The sequence below is a fragment of the Zalophus californianus genome, chromosome 4, assembly GCF_009762305.2.
Source record: "Zalophus californianus isolate mZalCal1 chromosome 4, mZalCal1.pri.v2, whole genome shotgun sequence".
Lineage (NCBI taxonomy): Eukaryota > Metazoa > Chordata > Mammalia > Carnivora > Otariidae > Zalophus > Zalophus californianus.
Window position 1 is genome coordinate 50,990,597 of NC_045598.1, and position 20,634 is coordinate 51,011,230.

Sequence of the window (20,634 nt, forward strand, 5' to 3'; positions counted from 1 at the left end):
AAGTCAGCTCTTTGTAGAAAAGTTCCAGGATGCTTTTAGTTTAGTAAAAGCAACATAATGGAAAAAATAAGTAAATTTAAAAAATAATAAAAGCAACATAATGACTGACACTGGGGATTTGGGTAAGCATCTGTCCATGATCCTAAACTCTACAATGTCTAGGTCTACATTAGGAGAACTATACAGCTAAATGCAGCTGCTTTAAAAATCACCCAGGGCGCCTGGGTGGCTCAGTTGGTTAAGCGACTGCCTTCGGCTCAGGTCATGATCCTGGAGTCCCAGGATCGAGTCCCACATCGGGCTCCCTGCTCAGCGGGGAGTTGGCTTCTCCCTCTGACCCTCTTCCCTCTTGTGCTCTCTATCTCTCATTCTCTCTCTCTCAAATAAATAAATAAAATCTTAAAAAAATAAATAAATAAATAAAAATAAAAATCACCCAATAAATATACAAAAAAGTTCATTTGGCTGCTCATTCAGTGTAACTAGTACTCTTGCATGGCATCGTGGGGGTTGCTTTACATTTATTTTTTTTCCAAATTGTTTTAAAAGTTTATTTTTTTTAGTAATCTCTACACCCAATGGGGGGCTCAAACTCACAGACCCGAGATCAAGAGTCACATGCTCTTCTGACTGAGCCACCCAGGCACCCACAGGGCTGCTTAACATTTAGACTAGTGACTTGATGATCTGCTTCAGAATGGGAACGAAGAGTTATGACTGGGCCAGTAAAACCAAGGAAAAGTCAGCTGTACAGATATCAGCTTGCCATAGGACTGTGTCCTCATAAAACAAATGAAATTTATTTTTGCCTTACTAATAAAAATACTCTGCTTTTATTTCTTTTTTTAAAGATTTATTTATTTAAGAGAGAATGAGAGGGAGAGACAGCAGGGGGAGGGCCAGGGGGAAAGGGAGACAAGCAGACTCCCAGCTCAGCAGGGAGCCTGACACGGGGCTCGATCCCAGGACCCTGAGATCATGACCTGAGCCAAAATCAAGAGTCAGATGCTTAACCGACTAAGCCACCCAGGTGCCCCAGAGATTCTCTCTCTCAGAGCCTCTCCTTCTGCCCCTCCTGAAAATAAATCCTTTTTAAAAAGAAAAATGCTGCTTTTTAAAAACATCAGTATATGAGTGTGTTCTTGAAGATTGTTTAGCTGCAACTCTAAAAACAGCAAACACCGTGTTTAAATTATTTGTTAATTATTACTAGTTATGCATTACCTGTTTATAGCAGGTCTTAATAAGGCTAAAGACAAATCCTCTATCCATAACAGACAACAGATCATTGAGAAAGAATGCAAGGCTTGTGTTGAGTCTCTCAACCATTTCTGTGTCCTGGAAAGCAGAATAAAAAGCAAAAACATATAAAAGTATGATAGTATAATGTGAGCTTTATAGAGATTTAATTTTTTAAAAAGTTATCATTACCTTCTGAAATCGTGAAACTATATCACTAGCAATTGTGCTGACAAGAGCAGCAATGTCATCCATGAAACGTTCTGGAAAACGACTTTTCCTTGGTGCATCAAGTTTATCATTAAAATATAAATGATGCACCATGCTCTTTACCTGAAAAAATAAATAAGCCATTAGTTTAAATTATTATGAATGCAATTAACAGTTAATCACATTAGGGCTATTTTTTCACTACACAATGTGATTTAACAGATGGCTGAAATACTTCTAGCTCCTCAAAAACTTTGAGACTCTCCCTTTAATATTTCATATGTTCCCAAGAAATATCAAACACAGTACAATTCAATCACTGCATCACCTTCATAAAATTATTCTGGCTACCAATATGAAAAGAATTATGAATGTGAACAGAAAAATATTTCCCCCTTTAAAACGGTTTTAAATGAAATCTTTCCGAGACTCAACATTTTGACATTCCATATACCCCAAACTGTAAGCTTTGAGACACTAGACACATTGACTTCACTGTGGTCTCTTCAGCATCTATAATATAGTGACATATGGTGAATGTACATTGAACACTGATGACTCAATATGAATTATAAGATATTAGGCAAAAATTAACAAAGTGATTTATGTGTACAAAATGCTTCTGTGGGCACCTGGGTGGCTCAGCCCGCTGAGTGTCTAACTCTTGGTTTTGGCTCATCTCATGATCTCAAGGGTCCTGAGATCAAGCCCCACATCAGGCTCTGTGCTCAGTGCAGAGTCTGCTGGAGAGTCTCTTTCCCTCCCCCTCCCCCAACATGCTCGTGTATGCACTCACGCTCTCTTTCTCTCTCTCAAATAAATCTTTTAAAAGATGCTTCTGGTTATTGATAATTACAACAATGTGGTATTAGTAATACAGAATTCTGGGAAATCAGAGCCAAGTTTCAACAATTAGTAAACAGCAGAGCTAAGTTTTAAACTGCAGCTTTTTAACTATTCTAAAGAAATTTGAACATACATGAAAGACTATCAAAAAAAATCAAAATTACAATTTGATCTTCTATTAAAAGCACAAGAATGACAAACCTGGTGTTTATTCTTTAGAAGGAAAAAATGAGTTGCCTATCACTTACATAGGGTCCTTGACTTATTTTCTTCTGTAGATTAGTAAGTCTCTAGAAAAACTGTCTTCTTATCCTCAATATAGGTAACATTCAATGCTGAGAATGACCCTATGACATATTCTGGAAGCTCTTTTTGTTTCTTTTCTTCCTGCCTTCCTTTTTGTGTTGTTTTGTTTTCCTTTATTTTTTTACACATTTCTCTTTTGGAAGAAAAAGTTTCAATGACTTCAGCTTTCTAGAGGTTGAAGAGGAAAGTCCCTAAGTGCCAAAATGCCTGACTTTGAATCATAGTTCTGCTATCTAAAAGCTGTACCAGGGTGCCTGTGTGGCTCAGCTGGTTAAGCGTCTGCCTTCAGCTCCGGTCATGATCCCAGGTTTCTGGGATCGAGCCCCTATCAGGCTTCCTGCTCAGCAGGGGGCCTGCTTTTCCCTCTCCCTCTGCCGCTCCCCCTGTCTGTGCTCTCCTGCTCTCTCTCTGTCAAATAAATTAAATCTTAAAAAAAATAAATAAATAAAAGCTGTACCAACTTAAACAAGTTACTTAATCTCTCTGTGCCTTGATAACCCCCAGCCCACAGGGACAGTGCTACACACTGTACACACGGCAAATCTTTATTGCTCTCGTGTATATATGTGTTTATGTGTATATAAATATTAAGATATTAATTCCCTTGTTTTTAATATCATTTATTAAATTGAGCAAAAGTGTTGTTTTTTAATTGGCTGTAAGTGGCATTTCCTTAAGAGCTTTCGAACCATGAAAGCAGTGAGGATCTATAAAGGCCTTTTTTATCTATGTTTGGGATGAAATCTACAATACATTACACACTAGCCACGTCCAGGCTAAGAAATAAGGTACCACGTTTCCTTTAAAAAGACAGCTGGTTCTGCAACCATCTCTAAAAAAATAGTTAACGGGAGCTTTCATATTCCACCTAAATTGTGCCAAGGGCCCACAGTGTTTATTCAGAGATGTAACAAGAGTAATTTTGTCTTGGAGGCACATGTAAAATCCTAAGAGGGACAACAGAAAAGGATTCTTAGGATGAAATAATGAGCTAACACAAAGTCGTTAACTAAGGAAAACAGTATTAAAAACGTGTTAAGCTTGCTCACCATTAATTCAAAAAAGAACCAGGCTTGTTGCAAAGCCGATTCCCGAACGCTGCCACTGCAGACAACCCACTGCAAAGCCAGCTCCTCATGAAAAAGCTATCCAGAAGTAAAGCCAAAGTTACTATCAAAGTCATATCTGCTGATAACATAAGCCAAATAATAATGCAATTACAAATGAAGATATAATGAGAATAAGCAAAATAAGGCATGTGAACCATTCAATGATGCAGTGAGGACACCCATTAACGAAACGGCTGTTTATACATGTAAGACAGTGGCATGTTGAACAGCTGAAAAAATTACATGTTATCTTGCAGTAAAATGTAATTTTAAAAGGACAGGTGGGAAACAGGCTCCTAAATTGTACCTGCAAACAGAAACTAGACCAAAAACTCACAGTTACAAATACGATCTTGATTGTGCCTTAAATACATATTCCAACATATGCAAATACATTCATGAACTTTGCTGGTACAATTTAGGAAATACCTTTAAAAATTTAAACTTTGATATAAGCCATTAATTTTCAAGTTTTCAGGTATCTGAAGTCTTTTTTACAAACATAGCAGAAATTTCCTGCCTTATAATGGATATGCATACAAAGCATTTGCAAAGTAGTGTGTATCGATATGAAAAAGGACTAACAAAACTGTGCATAAGGGAAGCAAATCAACATATCTTACTAAGAGTGATAATTTTTCTAACTCATCTTCCTTTCCCTGGAGATTTAAAACACAAAACAGAAGCAGTTACAGAAACAGAATTCAGAGTTGATACATTTTTTGGTACTAAAATTTGATGATCAAATTTGATTTCAAACAGTCAATCCCAAAGATATAAACAAAGGCATCAGACAAGCAGTGCTTGCTCAAATGTATTTTTAAACAAATAATTTAAATGCAATTATTGCAACATACTGGCTACATAAAGAAATCTTACATCTATTTAAGAACTTTCCCCCTATATGGATTTTCTTCATATGAATCTACCTTTTTAGTTGGTAAGCGTCCCGTTAATGTTTGTAAGAAACTTGACGTCTCTGTGTGTGAAGACATACGATTACAACTTCGATCCATAGCCTAAGGAGTGGAGGTGAATGAATGACGAGATAACATTAAAGTCTGCTGTGGAGGCCTCTGCAGCTCAAGGATTACATACAATTTTTTAAATAGTTTTACTTTGGTTTCAACAACTGTTTTATTATTGCTCATCTCATTTTCACCATTTTAAGCTGCTTTAATGACAGTACATTAGAAGTATCAAAATGGCTTCTATATATTTTTAGTAAAAAGATGAATATTTTAATGACTATATAAATTCAGAGTGCTGCAAAGAATGAAACTTTTATCTGTGTGATCTATACACATGCACACACCTAGTAAGAAAATGTAAAAAGTAAAAACATACTTCTCACTGGTTTCAGACCAAAAAAAGAAATCAAGAATTTTATTCTCAATAAAGAAAATTCTTTCACTTTTCACTACTATCAAAAACTACTATTCGGCTCTGCCATATACTTCAAATATAAAACACTTATGATATTAAACACAGAGTAAAATTCTTCAAGAACAGGAGCATTTCACTCCAAAGCCAATACACAGATGAGAAGTATATTTTGAGGTATCATGCAATATTAGCTATGAAGCAACTAGACTTAAGTAAGCAATACCTGGTTCAACTAAGTCATACACAAATTTCATACTTTGCAACACAATACAAATTAAAACGGATTTTTGCTTCTGGTATTAAATCTTACAGCACGGGGATCATATACTGTTCACACTTAATTTCAGCTTAGTCCCAGTATTTCTAGTCAGTAATTATGGGGGGAAAAAAAAGACAAGATAGTAAATGCTAATGAAAAGGATACAATAAACTACACTTTAAACCAAAAGCAAATAGAAAACTGTCAGGTTATTTTCCACATAAAATTTTTTAAAATTCCTACTAGAGATGTGCTCCCCCTACAGTAGAAACTGTTATCAAAGCCATCACTTGCATAAACAGCAGGCACTGAAATACTGACAGGGTGGAGAGACGGGGGAGGGAGACAGGAAGTAGGAAAGGAGAGCATTACTGGTGCAATTGGTGGTATTCATGCATAGTAGTTGGAAAATGTGCTAAGTAAACAAAAATACACACTTTTTAATGATTAAAAAGCAAGCCACTGAAATCATAGTATGTACTAAAAAGTAATGTTCTAAAGGGAAACATCAGCAGCCAATAAAGAAACCTCTAATATAAACACCACCTGTGTTGATTCTGCACTTGGACTGGGGTTGGATCCCCATGGGGCAGCTTTTGGACCACCAGTGTTAACCCAGGAATTGGAGCGATCTAAACCCTAAGCATATAACAGAAAGCAGTTGGAAAGGAAAGAAATATTACATGTGGCATGCCATAAATTATTCTTAAAGAAATCCAGACTTTCCAATGCAAACATGTTTTTAATTAGTACTGTTAAAGCAACCAAAATTTTTAGGCATCTAGAAGTATTAGTTCACCAAAATTACCTTACTACATAACATAATTTGTTTTTAAGTCACAAAGAATATTAAGTATAGCATTTAAAGATAATTTCTCTTTATGTAAAGGGATCACCTTGAAGTACCAACTAAAGTTCCCACAGTACCATCCCCCCAAACCCTCTTTAAAGATGGCACGAGTTAGCAACATAATTTCCTCTGACTCTAACCAGGATTTAAAAGAGAAAAAAAAAAAGAATCGAAGTACATCATTTCATTCTTGTCTAAAAGCCTTTACTTTCACTTTGTCACCAACGGAAACTTCTGTGTATTGATATTCCATAATTCTATTTGACCTTGCTTCCTCTTTTGCTTTCTTCTAAGGGAACAACAAGAGATATTAAGAAAAAAAAAGGGGGGGATGACTAATATTTGCTCCTGCCTAAAAATGAGGGTGGATTTGGGGTTGTGATCAGTTTTATTGTGCTTGTTGTAATTAAACATAATAGGCTACTATTTTATATAAATATTATAAAAAAAGCATTATGATGGGGCTGGTCTGTAGGAATTACATCTTCATCACTATCGCTGAATTTAACATGCTACTGTGTATGACCAGAAGTGAATTACATCTGTTCCTCTCTGAAAGAAGTTATTATCCCAGGTGAAGGGAACTGGGGCTTTAATTTCTTAAACCTAACTGATCATTAGAGTCACCTGGGAAGTTTTATAACATTCAGATTCTGGGCCCCATCCCCAGAAATCCTGATTCAGCAACCTGGGCTGTGGCCTGGGAATCTGCTATTAGAACTGGAGCCAGTTATAAGGGATTTTTAGAGGATTGTTGGAATAAGAATAATGAAGACACTGGGGAGGGTATGTGCTATGGTAAGTGCTGTGAATTGCGTAAGACTGATAAATCAGAGACCTGTACCTCTGAAACAAATAAGACATTATATGTTTAAAAAAAAAAGAAGAAGATAGTAGGAAGGGAAAAAAATGAAGGGGGGGAATTGGAGGGGGAGATGAACCATGAGAGACTATGGACTCTAAGAAACAAACTGAGGGTTCTGGGGGGGGTGGGGGGATGGGTTAGCCTGGTGATGGGTATTAAAGAGGGCACGTATTGAATGGAGCCCTGGGTGTTACATGCAAACAATGAATCATGGAACACTACATCAAAAACTTATGAGGTAATGTATGGTGATTAACATAAATTAAAATTTAAAAAATAGTAATAAAATAAAATCATATTAAAAAAAAAAGAATGAAGACAACCCAAGAAAAGGTGACAAACTATGGACCCAACCCCAGAAAGCACCAAAGGATAGGTAAAGGAAAAACAAGAGTAGTAATAACAACAATCAACTGTGTAGACATGTGTTTTGCCTGGAAAGGCCAACAACAATAAATATGCAGGGCCTTAACTCTAAACAACTAAGAATCTCTGGGAGTGAAGCCAATGTATCAATACTACAGGAGGGAATGAGGATTAGGGAGAAAGAGGCAAGACAAACTAACTCTCAAGAGTTTAGGTTTTAGGGAGACTAATTTCCCTCCTTCTTTTTCCCTATTTTTCCAAAAATACAGAGCGACTGAATGATACAGTAAGCCTCCATTTCCACTCATTTTTTATACTGAATGTGTAAGATGAGTGTTGAAGTTCATATCCAGGTTCTAATGCTTATTAACTGTAAAACCTAAGGTAAATTATCTAATTTCATTTTCAGCTTCTTAGTATAAAATAGGAATAATCATAGTCTCCCTCATATTGCAAAGATCAAATTTAAAAATGGAAGTAAATTACTAAGTACAATGCTTCAAATATAGTAAACACTCAAAAAAGAGTTCTGGGGCGCCTGGGTGGCTCAGCTGGTCGGATGTCTGGCTTTGGCTCAGGTCTTGATCCCAGAGTCCTGGAATCAAGTCCCACATCGGGCTCCCTGCTCAGTGGGAAGCCTGCTTCTCTCTCTCCCTCTGCCCCTCTCCCGACTTGTGCTTGCTTGCTTGTTTGCTCGTGCACATTCTCGCTCTCTGGCAAATAGATAAAATCTTTCAAAAAAAAAAAAATAGTTGACATAGTTCAAAAACTTCCTACTCATGTTTTTTTAAATGCTTCCTAGCAAAGTAAATGAGAGAATATTCAAATACTAGTAAAATTATGTAATCAGATTTGTTTAAAATACCTACCTTCTCAGAACCCCGTATTATTTCAAATAAAAGCAAATCTGCAAACAATGTTTTTCAGATAAGTTAAAAGTTTTCACCAGTCTCCCAACTTATGTCTCCACCGTATGAAGTTCTTTCTGCCATTTGCAATTTTTACAACCACCACTCGTGTTACAAAAATAATACATAAGCATCTGATTTTTAGAACGTTACAACTGTGCTCTTCTCTCTACCATAAATTTCCACAATACCAATAATTTTCCTGTACTCTTAAACACACTTTTCACCTCCTTAATTTCCTTTAAATTAAGGCACATGTTAATCAGTAATGTGAGAATAAACAACAAATCTCATTGTGCCATTGTATATTATATCCACAATATTCAGACTAAGCAGTTGTAATTACATCAAATCAAAGCTAACTAGTTAAAGAAAACCTATGGCCAATTATTCTGTAAAGCAAATAATTGCGATAATTTAAGTGTTACAAAGCTAAGAATTATATCTTAACTTCCTTAAGCAAATTCATCACTGATATTTACTAATGTCATAACTACATTTACTGATCTCCAACTAACAGAACAGATTAACCAAATGTGTGCACATGTGCATGAAAGGGCTTTTGTTTTTGTCACATCTCTGTAACGTTATTCTGTCCCTTAAATATAGATAGGCTCTTTCCATGGGCAAGGCTCATATTCTAATATATTTGACCTGACATCAACTTGCTGCTAGGATTCAAAGATTTCGGCTTTGTATCTGCAAGTCCTCAGCATAGTGCCTAGCACACAGTAAGCTCTCAGTGTTAAATTTAAAAATAGGAGATGATATATTACAAAGAAACTACATATCCATGTAAAACTGCACTGGCATTTGATTAAAAGCAATAAAATTCAAACTTGTCATAATCATATATTTACATAACTGAATGTTAAAAGAATACTGCTAGGGCAAAGAGATCAGTTTTGGAAAAAATAATTATGAAGAAAGTCTCACAAATCTGATTTTACAGCCATCAGAGTAATAAAATCCTATTGATGTAAGTATTCCTGAATTTTAGGAGTTCTACATTTTATATTAAAGAATAAAATATGAAGCCAAAACTTTCATAAAGCCAAATCTCTTAATATCATTAAATATATAATTAATCCTGGCAGCAAGAAGGCAAACAAAAACATAACTTCTAAAGGAGTAGTTTATTCTTGCAATACTTACTAACATTCACTCACTGAATATCCACCGAGCACCTTCAATATGCTGGCCATTATGGGTGCTTAGAATATATCACTCAACAACTATGCCTGACCTCATGGAGCTCATACTGTGATAAAGGTAAGGTAAACAAACACTGAAAAATAATTATTAATTTATATGCTACATAAAAAGGCAGTAAATGTTAGGAGACAAACAGAATGAGGGGATCAGAAGTCCCCAAGATACATGTTATACATTTAAATAAGGTGGTTGGAGTAGAAAAGAGGTGGAGGAGTTAGTAATAGGATTATAGTGCTCAGAGGAATGATAGAAAGTTTTGTTTGTTTTTTTTTTTAAGGTAATCTCTATATCCAATGTGGGGCTTGAACTCACAACCCCAAGTTCAAGAGTTGCATGCTCTACTGACTAAGCCAGCCAGGTGCCCCTGGAATGACATAATCTAACTTAAGTTTTGTTTTTTGTGACTTAAGCTTTGGAAGCAGCACTCTGCTTGCTATGTTGTGACGACAGCATAGGTTCGGGGGCACCTGGGTGGCTCAGTCGGTTGAGCATCTGCCTTGGGCTCAGGTCATGAGCCCCGCATCGGGCTCCCTGCTCGGCGGGAAGCCTGCTTCTCCCTCTCCCACTCCCCCTGCTTGTGTTCCCTCTCTCGCTGTGTCTCTCTGTCGGATAAATAAATAAAATCTTAAAAAAAAAAAAAAAGAAGAAGAAGAAGAGAGCATAGGTTGGAAGCAGCGAAACCATCTTCCAGTTTATTACATGAACTGAGGAAGACAGGATGGTAGTTCAGACCAACTGGTAGTAGCAGAGGTAGTGAGCAGTGGTTCGATCTTTAACATATACCTAAATCTGAACAAAAGGATTTAGGAAAGGCCACAGGACTGAGTTTACAGTTTCAGAGGGAAATTTGTTTCAGAAATATAATTTTGGGAGTCATTAGCATACAGTGGTATTTAAAATCATGGGACTGGATAACATCAAGCAAGTGAGTACAGAGAGAAAAGAGAGATGAGAGAGATAAGGACAGAGGCCTGGAGCACTTCCAGATTAAGAGATCAGGAAAAGAAGAATCCAAAGAGATTGAAAAGGTATAACCAGAACAGTAAAAGGATAAACAAGAGAGTACAGGGCCCTGGAAGGCAAGTAAATATAATAAACCAAGGAGGAAAGAATTTAACTATGTCCAAATCTGCTGTAAGGTCAAGTAAGCGGAGTGTTGAGAATTAACCACTGGATTTAGCAACATGGAGTGTTGGTGACATTAACAAAGGCAGGTTGGATGGAAGATGGGAGCGGTATCTGATTAAAGTAGGGTAAGGAGAATGGGAGTAAAAGAATTGGAGACAGCTAGTATAGGAAACTCTTTTAAGGAATTCTACTACAAAACGTAACAGAAATAGTGAGGAAGCTAGCAGCTAAAATGCTAGAGAGGAGATTTGGGGATAAATAATATCATGCTTTATGTGGATGGGATGTTTTAGTAGATAGGGGCAACTGATGAAGCAGCAGAGAGATGAAATAATTGCCAGAGTGAGGATCCTGAGTAGGTGAGAGGAGACAGGAGCTTGTCTACAAATGAATGTATGAAAATGGATAGTTCATTTGTAGCAGAGTATTATTTTAAGTAGTGGGTAGTCATAGATGGTAGTAGGTAGGTAGATATGGTGGTAAAATATTCTTTTGAGGGCTTCCACTTTCTCAATGAAGTAGGAGATAAAGTGAGAAGGACAACTGGTGGGCAGATAAGGGAAGAAGGCATGAAATCTTTCTGGGAGAATGGGAAAGTAAATGGAATGCAGAAATATAGTATAATTAACTTCCTGACAGCATTGAGGGCTCTCTTGAGGTCCATGGCTTTTCATTTCAAATGAAACCAGTCATTACAGTATTTCTCAAGTCATGTTCATCAGCACAGGTGCCGACATGGCACAGACAGACGACTGGGTTCAACTATGGCTTGAGATCGGGCTACGCAAGTAAAATGAAATGAGAGAAAGATAAGGCAACTGAGGTTTGATTATAACAGGGTTAACTATAATGACTGGTCATAGAGGGGCACCTGGTGGCTCCTGGGATCGAGCCCTGCATCAGGCTCTGTGCTCAGCAGGGAGTCTGCTTCTCTACCTCTCTCTCTCTCTCTCCCTCCCTACCTCCTGCTCTGCCCCTCCCCTCACTCATGTGTTCTCTCTCTCTCTCTCTCTAAAATAAATAAATCAATCTTTTTAAAAAAATGATTGGTCATGGAATTTAAGCTAAGTTGGAATAACATTAAGGAATTGAGACACAGTAAAAGGTCATCAGATCAAGTGATGGGAGGTTGCAGAGCAGTGTTAGGAGTTGGCGTACTAGGGAGAAAAACTTGAGCTAATAGAGAATACAATTCATGAAACTGAGATTATGAGGGTTAAAGTTATTAGTAATGACATCTATGGCATGACCATGGCTGAGGCAGGGGAAAGACAAAACCATTAAAAAAAAAAAAAGATTTTTTTCAGGCGCCTTGGTGGCTCAGTCAGTTAAGCACCTGACTCTTGGTTTCAGCACAGATCATGATTTCAGGGTCCTGGGATGCAGTCCCATGTCAGGCTCCCCGCTCAGCAGGTTGTCTGCTTCTCCCTCTCCCTCCTGTTCCTGTTCCCTCTCTCTCTCACACCAAAAAAAAAAAAAAAAGTTTCTTGACTTTCCAGGCCAATGAAATCAGAATGAACAGTAGCTATAAATAAACTTCAAATTCCTTATAATTTTAAGAATGAGATAAAATTTTACACCATTATTATTGATTATGACTAAATGATATTCCAAAATGAAGTAACTATCAAAAATTTTCCAAGAGGGGGGTGCCTGGGTGGCTCAGTCATTAAGTGTCTGCCTTCAGCTTAGGTCATGATCCCAGGGTCCTGGGATTAAGCCCCACATCGGGCTCCCTGCTGGACGGGAAGCCTGCTTCTCCCTCTCCCACTGCCCCTGCTTGTGTTCCCTCTCTGTCAAATAAATAAATAAAATCTTTTAAAAAAAATTTTTCCAAGAGGAAACATGAAATCCATTTAAATAAAACTTGATTAGGAAGAGGCTGTGTTGTCGTAAGAAAAATTCTCATGATGGCTTTCTCAGATATATACAATACATATCATCAGAAGTTTATGTCATCATTATGTCTCATTTTATGACTATTTGAAAAAAGGCAAATAATCTTTCCAATATATGTAGACCTTTGTTCTAAATCTTGATGTTATAATCTGTCAAATACATCATAAAAAGGAAAACTCTAGACTTACTCTAGATGAAACATAATGCAAGTCTTAGAGAAATTAAGAGGCATTTTAAAAGTAGAACCTTGAGGGGTGCCTGGGTGGCTCAGTTGGTTAAGCGACTGCCTTCGGCTCAGGTCATGATCCTGGAGTCCCGGGATCGAGTCCCGCATCGGGCTCCCTGCTTAGTAGGGAGTCTGCTTCTCCCTCTGACCTTCTTCCCTCTCGTGCTCTCTCTCTCTCATTCTCTCTCTCTCAAATAAATAAAATCTTAAAAAATAAAAATAAAAAAATAAAAGTAGAACCTTGAGGACAATGGTATCTTTTTCATCTCTGTAGCTCTTTAACAGGAAAATTTCTTATTAATTCACAAATCAGATTCATTCTACAGAAGAACTGTATTTACAGTATATAAATAATGCTAAGTACTACCTCTATTATAATGAGATACAACTGAGAATGAATACAAGGATAAAAAAAACCTGAGTTCTTTTCCTAAAGATGGAACTATATGGGGGTTGGGGGCATAGGAGCCTTTCCTTTGGCGATTGCTGTATTACTCAGGTTACTTTGCACAAGCCCATGAAGATGTATCTGCACATCACTCCCTCAGGGAGTTCACAGAAAGTGAAAGTTGTTTAATTAGAGTAAGGTCTGTATGGATCCGTAAGTTACTGAAATTCATGTTTATTATTTAAAATGTAAGACTACAAAATATATTTTTGATCTGTGAGCAATTACTTTAAAAATTAAGTCACTTTTAAAAAAGAGCAAGACTTAAGTTCATTAGAAGCTTCTGAATGTAAAATTTCTTTAACTATATGAACAGGTATGAGTAGTTCTGATGTTTTTGATCAACATTCAAGTATTTCACATAACAAACCCAGATTGTTTAAAAAAAAATCTATTATAGTTCAGGCTAAGGGTTCAACACAGATGCTAGAACATGTTTATTAATTCTTCCTCAGATCCTAGTTAATAGCCTAAAAGTGCCAAAGAAAGCTGGCTGTGATTCCACAACAATGGTATCTCCCTCCTTTCAAATGGCAAAAACTACTTTTGAAATGGTTTGGTCAAAACACAACATAACACTATTTACTGGCCTTAGTCTTACTGTTCTTTTTTCCACTCTGTTTAAACTCGGAATTATTTTTGTACCTGACCTATAAAAAGGTACTAACTATTCCTTTTTTTGAGGGGGTTAATAAAGATGCTGTTAAAAAATATAGTTGGATCTTATACTAGCTGGCTTCTCACTTGTTACCTGGAATAATCATTAACCATCATTAAATAAATCATATTTTTTGAGCTCTGGTGCATCTTTATATAGAGTTTTCCAGTGAAAGGCAGCTCTACTACCAATGAAGGCTAATCAATGGTCTTGATATTTTTCAGAGAAAGGATGGAGGTTCATATTTTAAATCAATGATGTGATGTCCCTTGTACACAGCAGTCAGATAGGTCTCTTTTAACTCTATAGGAAATTAATCTAGTCATTTTTCACAGGACGAAGTACACACAAAAATGTTATATGGACTGGTAATCCTGGACAAATTTCTGAATTTGGCGATTTTCCTGAGCAGAAGGCACAAACCAGTTGTAAGAGCAAGCTTATTTAATAGAAACATGAGACACTTAGTGTAGACTGATAGAAAGGTACAATGTCTTGCCTGTTACTAACTCAAATACATTTTAAAATTAAGAATAAAATAAAACTGGACATTTCTCATTTGTTCATAAACTGAAAACCAAATGTATAGATGAGTATCTTCAGTTTACCTTACTGCCGATGATTGACCGTACTTCATCATCTGGTGACGTGGGAGTCCCAGATATATCTGGGTTACTATTACTAAGGCTCCGAGAACGATTTAAATTAAGGCTTGCAGGTCTCACAGCAGATCTAGCCATTGTGGCATAATGCACTGATCCTCCCAAACCCCCAGGACCTAGAGTTGTATATAGAATAGCACATAATTAAACAAACAAAAAAATTAGTCAGGAAAGGACCTGAAAAAAATCTCTGCCACTTTACAAAATTCCATAAAAATGAGGAATTATTTATTTCTAAATGAAAAATACTAAGTAAAAAAACACTTAAAACTTATTGAGAGCTATACCAAGATATTCTATTTTACAGCAGTTGACAAAACCACATGCAAATAAAGTCATTATCTTGTCAATGTTTCCGATTATATATTAAGTGTACAATAAAAAACAAGACAAAATACACACACACATTATTTTCACTTTAGATAGGAGTATCTAGGACCCAGAATGCTTCAGCTGATGACTCTTCCTTTCTCCCACTCCTCCTACTCTGTCCTGGATATACAGTCACTGGAAGGACAACCAATTTACTGTCAACATCTCTTAAATGAGATTGTGTTTTGTTTCTGCAACTTCATCAATGAAATTTGAACTATAACAAAATGGCAACCTTACGATATACATATATATGTATAATCAAGATACTTCTAAGAGCCCAAGTTATAAAAGCAAGAATTCCTCTAAAATCAACTATGTTCAACCATCATTCAACCATATTCTATGAACATAAAAATACCCAGCAACTGTATCCATAATTTATACCATTTTCTTAAAGAAACCTTTCATATTTGCAAATGACACACAACTGTCAGGTCAGCATGTAAAAAAGATGGTTTGAAAAATCTGTGAAATTACAATAGTACACTGGATGAAAGGTAAAATGGAGAAACATTGTATATAGTCCACAATATACCTTCAGAGCCTAAAGTACTATAATTTTTTAAATCAAGATAGGAAATTACAACCCAGAATATAAGTCAATTACTTCTCTTTTTGCAATTAAGAAATAAAATAAGCTAAAACTTAGAGTCATATTACTATTATGTCTAGTTTTCATAATGAATGTCATATGTATTTCTCACCATTATTAATGTTAACGTCGCCAAGAGCTGGGAAAGGTCACTTACCATCATTAGTGATGAGTGATGGCTCATACAAATATGTGAGCAGGTTGAAAGGTACGCCCAACAAAATCATTAACTAACTAACACCTAACGAGTTATTCAAACCAAGACAGCCCCCCACCGCACCACCACACTACCACCAGTGTCATACAAAGCCAAGTAACCACTTTGGGCGCTGATATTCACAAAGGCTACATTATCTTATTGACCATGAAGAGATTAGGACCTTTCTAGAGAATAAGCTTTTATACTATTGTAGGTTTCACAAAGTTATCAGGGAACTAAGCTATCCTATTTCTTCTTTAATGTCCAACATTCCAAATGACAAATATAACATTCTATTTATCTTACGGTAAAATGCTTCCAGAGACACAGAACTTATTTTCAAGGTTTGTTTCCAAGAATTAATTCAACCAAGCTCTAATTCAAATTAAAGGAAACTGTAGAAATGATGATGCCTGGAGATGTAACTTAATTATCCTTTTAACCCCAGCACCCAGCATATTCCGTGCCACTCAGCAAGCACTCAGTAAATGCTAGCTGTTGAATGGATGCATCCCACTAGACTATGAGATTATTTCCATTTTGCCAGGGAGAACATACAAGAGAATTTCAAAGGAAAAGGAATAACGTACCTGGTGATGGTGAATTAGGGTAAGTATTTGGTAGGCGAAAAACGTAATAGATGTATGATGCGAGAAGGCTGTTCCTGCCATGCTGGTCATGATTTCCTTCCAAGTTTTTGTGGAGCCGATTTATAATTGATGCCATGGCTTCAAAAGATGCTTGACCTAGATTAACTTTTAAGAAGAAGGAACACATTTTTGCATTCATTTTTTTAAACTGCAAATTCCAAAAAGATCAAGGTTTATCATCTCTACATGTGTTAAGTATAGTGACCATGCATAGTAAGTGTATAAAGATGGTATTTAATGATTTTAATGCTGTATTAGCTGAATCAAAATTACTTTTCTAAACAAAATTTTAAAACACAATTATTTTACTAATGAAAACTATATGGGTTTGCTCAGTCAAAAAACAAAACATCACCCAACAGGTACCCATTATTTTGCAAAACAATACAAAGCACATAAGAAAAAAAGAAATCTATCTTGTGTATCACCTTTGAAAAGTCACTTCTTGTTTAAAAGAGGACTCTGAAAACCCAATATACAATGAGCATGTTACTCGTTTAAAAAAATATTAACAATGAAAGTAGATTATTAAAAATATCAACTTAAAATACTAAGAAAAGAGGATAGTGAGTGAATAAGCACCATGACTGACATGAGGGAATCGGTAAAAGGATTAGGCACCTGGAGGAACAGGCTGAGGTAAGACAGCACAGCATTTTATTTATTTAGTTAGTTAGTTTAAAGATTTTATTTATTTATTTGACAGAGACACAGCGAGAGAGGGAACACAAGCAGGGGGAGTGGGAGAGGAAGAAGCAGGCTTCCCGCAGAGCAGGGAGCCTGATGCGGGGCTCAATCTCAGGACCCTGGGATCATGACCTGAGCCGAAGTCAGACGCCTAACAACTGAGCCATCCAGGCGCCCCACGGCACAGCATTTTAAATGCCAGGCTAGCAATGCCTACCCAGTCATTCAAGTGAGTATGTAATGAAAATTTTGCAAAAGTTGGGAAATTCTGGTAGCACACTAAATAAATGGGTAAAACAAACAGCCATTCTGGGCGATTAAGCCTCAGAGTCTACGATTTATTTATTTATTTATGATTTTATTTATTTGACAGAGAGAGACACAGTGAGAGAGGGAACACAAGCAGGGGGAGTGCGAGAGGGAGAAGCAGGCTTCCCGCTGAGCAGGGAGCACGATGGGGGCCCGATCCCAGGACCCTGGGATCATGACCTGAGCCGAAGGCAGACGCCCAGCAACTGAGCCACCCAGGTGCCCCTATGATTTATTTAATCAAGACAGGAAATTATGAACAGAAATGAGGCCAATTAAATTTTCCTAAAACTGGAATAATCCAATAAATGGTTCCTGCTTAATTCCTTTTCCTTTTCCTCATAGTAGCTATTCCAAACCATCAGAACCCTTCTCAAAACTCAGATCCACTTTATTCCCTTCTCAAGAAATTTTGCTTTTTATCTCACAGTAGAAATTTATAGTATTAAAGTCCTCAACGTTTTACCACAAATTTATCCAAATCTGAAATCATTTTTATTTCCCTTCTAAAGGAAGCAGTGCTCCTCTCCTATATAACAATGATCACTTGACTTTTGTCCCATAGGCTTGCTCCATTAATTAAACCTTTTAGCATCTCTTATATTTTTCTCCCCCCTCCACTAGTTACTCAAAGCGCATAAACATGCTCAAATGATTCCATTCTTACGCCATTATCAACCCTGCTTCCTCTTCTAACCAAATTTCTTTGAAAAATAGTGTATACATTTTGTATTCCTTTCACCATGTATAATGCGCTTAATTCTCTGTAATCTGGTTTCTACTTTCACTGTTTGACTAAAACTCTTGTTAATTTCACTAGTGAACACCTCTTTAGCAGACAAGACTGGGACTCTGGAGTCAGTTGCTTGGGTCTGAATCCTTAGGCAAATTTTCAAGTAGAGTGTTCATCACTCTACTTACTTGTAAAACAGTGGTAATGTTATCTACACATAGAGTTGTGAGCATTTCATCCACTAATATAAATAAAGTGCATAGCAATATTGCTGGCATATATTAAAGTGCTGTGCAAATGTCTGCTACTATGGCATTATTATTTTACTTACATAATCTACAAAAATGAACAGTGCTAAAATTTTTTCTTAAAACCTTCTCCTAGGACTCCTGTGACAGTACTCTGTACAATAGCTCTTCAATATTTCTTAATCCACCCCTCTTCTCCAACTCACTGTCGCCTCCTGTTTTGGCAGGACCTCAGAGTTTATTGTATGAAATTCTATAAGATTCCTAATTTGTCTCTTTGCTTCCAGATTTTCCCACTTTCAACCCATCTCCACATAGCACACTCATCTTTATAAAAGCCAAACTGGGTCACATTACTTCCCTAATTATTAGACCAGATCCTTCAAAAACTATTGATTCCTTATAGAATAATAGTCCCAATGCCCTAAAGGATCATGGAAGATCCCATTTCATCTCCCTCACCTCCAACATCATCATTAATCACCAACCCTCCAATTTATGACTACTTAGAGGTTCCTCCAAATTTCCCAGTTCATTTATCTGTCTGTATACCATGCACATACTATTTAATCACCCTGGACTAGCTATTTGCCTGTCAGACTCCTACTCAAGTTTAAATGTTTGACCCAAAAATCTCCTCTATTAACAAGTCTCCCCTAAAGCAGAGAAAGACAATTCTCACATGGTTTCACTCATATGTGGAACATAAGCAATAGTGTGGAGGATCATAGGAGAAGGGAGGGAAAACTGAAGGGGGAGAAATCAGAGAGGGAGACAAACCATGAGATACTCTAGACTCCAGGAACCAAACTGAGGGTTACAGAAGGGAGGGGGTGGGGGGATGGGGGTAGCTGGGTGATGGGTATTAAGAAGGGCACATGTTGTGATGAGCACTGGGTGCTATACACAACTAATGAATCATTGAACACTACATCAAAAACTAACGATGTACTATATGCTGGCTAATTGAACATAATAATAAAAAAATAATTTAAAAAATAAAAATATAATAAGAATAAAATAAAATTCCAAGGAGCTGAACACTCCTCTCCTTTGTGCAACCATTTAACACAGGAAACAGGACTACCTCTAATTCCAGAATAACACAGAAGAAAATGAGAATATAGAGATTCTGAGTTAATGAAGAAAAGAAAAGCTATTTTATTTTATTTTTTTAAAGATTTTATTTATTTATTTGACAGAGAGAGACACAGCGAGAGAGGGAACACAAGCAGGGGGAGTGGGAGAGGGAGAAGCAGGCTTCAGCTGAGCAGGGAGCCTGATGCGGGGCTCAATCCCAGGACCCTGGGACCATGACCTGAGCCAAAGGCAGACACTTAACGACTGAGCCACCCAGGCACCCCAAGAACAGCTACTTTAAATAGAGGATAGCAGATGAGTAAAAATGTAGGCTAGGTAAATCACACATCATGTAAAAAGCAAAATGATTTATCTGTTTGCCTGTTTTCCAAAATATTCTGTGAGATCCTCAAAATCAGGAACTAAGCCTTGGACAGAGCCTATTGGTGTCTGGCACATAGTAAGAGCTTAATCAGTATTTGGTGAGTGGATAAATGAATTTGTTTCCATAATCTGAGCTGAAATCTATATGGCACATTTTATAAAAATGAAAAAAAAAAGTTACTTTCTGGCATCAGAAACAAGTAAACATCCCCACCCTCTCCTCCCCCAAGTCAAACACCGTCCTTATAGATAATACATAGTAAATCATGATTCTATTTCTGCAAAAGCTAGAAATGCCACGTTACAAATTTCCTAATTCCCCAAACATAAGTAAAAATTACCTATTTGGCCAGCAATGACAGGAGGTCTAACAACTAAAAGTATCAGTTTATCAAGCAGAAGATGAAGAAATCGGACCACTGGTTCTAACTGAGATGAATTCAATGCTGAAATACTGCTCTTCAATTCATTTTCTAAGTTATTTTCCATTATACGCATGTCTCCAATTCGGACTGGGAACATGTGTTCATCCAGAGCATTGACCAGAGCAAAAAATTTGTCGAGATAAGGATCCTAAAACAAAGAATAAACAAAATCACTAACCAATTATAACTGTAAATTCCCAAAACTTTGGACCATATAAATATAAAATAGCTCGTATAAATTAGTAATACAAGAAAGTACACAATTATATACATTGTTTCCAATTAAAACTAGATCTATTCTCATTTATTATTGTAAAGTGGCCATTCTGAACACTATTAATTAGTCAGAATTCTATTGATACTAATTAAGGA

The 20,634-nt window shown here is 36.7% G+C and overlaps 1 protein-coding gene across 10 annotated transcripts in view; it reads right to left on the reverse strand.

Moving 5' to 3' along the window:
- Positions 1-20,634, reverse strand: part of DOCK7 (dedicator of cytokinesis 7) — a 220,646-nt gene that overhangs the window by 69,190 nt on the left and 130,822 nt on the right. For 6 of the 10 annotated variants that reach the window (XM_035727291.1, XM_027620913.2, XM_027620902.2 and 3 more), the window contains exons 20-27: positions 20,179-20,410; positions 16,337-16,501; positions 14,527-14,696; positions 5,902-5,994; positions 4,640-4,729; positions 3,651-3,746; positions 1,432-1,572; positions 1,225-1,338 (exon numbers count right to left, since the gene is read on the reverse strand). In XM_035727291.1, coding sequence (XP_035583184.1) covers positions 1,225-1,338; positions 1,432-1,572; positions 3,651-3,746; positions 4,640-4,729; positions 5,902-5,994; positions 14,527-14,696; positions 16,337-16,501; positions 20,179-20,410 — 1,101 coding nt within the window. The remainder of the gene's footprint in view (positions 1-1,224; positions 1,339-1,431; positions 1,573-3,650; positions 3,747-4,639; positions 4,730-5,901; positions 5,995-14,526; positions 14,697-16,336; positions 16,502-20,178; positions 20,411-20,634) is intronic. The other 4 variants (XM_027620950.2, XM_027620940.2, XM_027620931.2 and 1 more) reach the window with 1 other exon arrangement.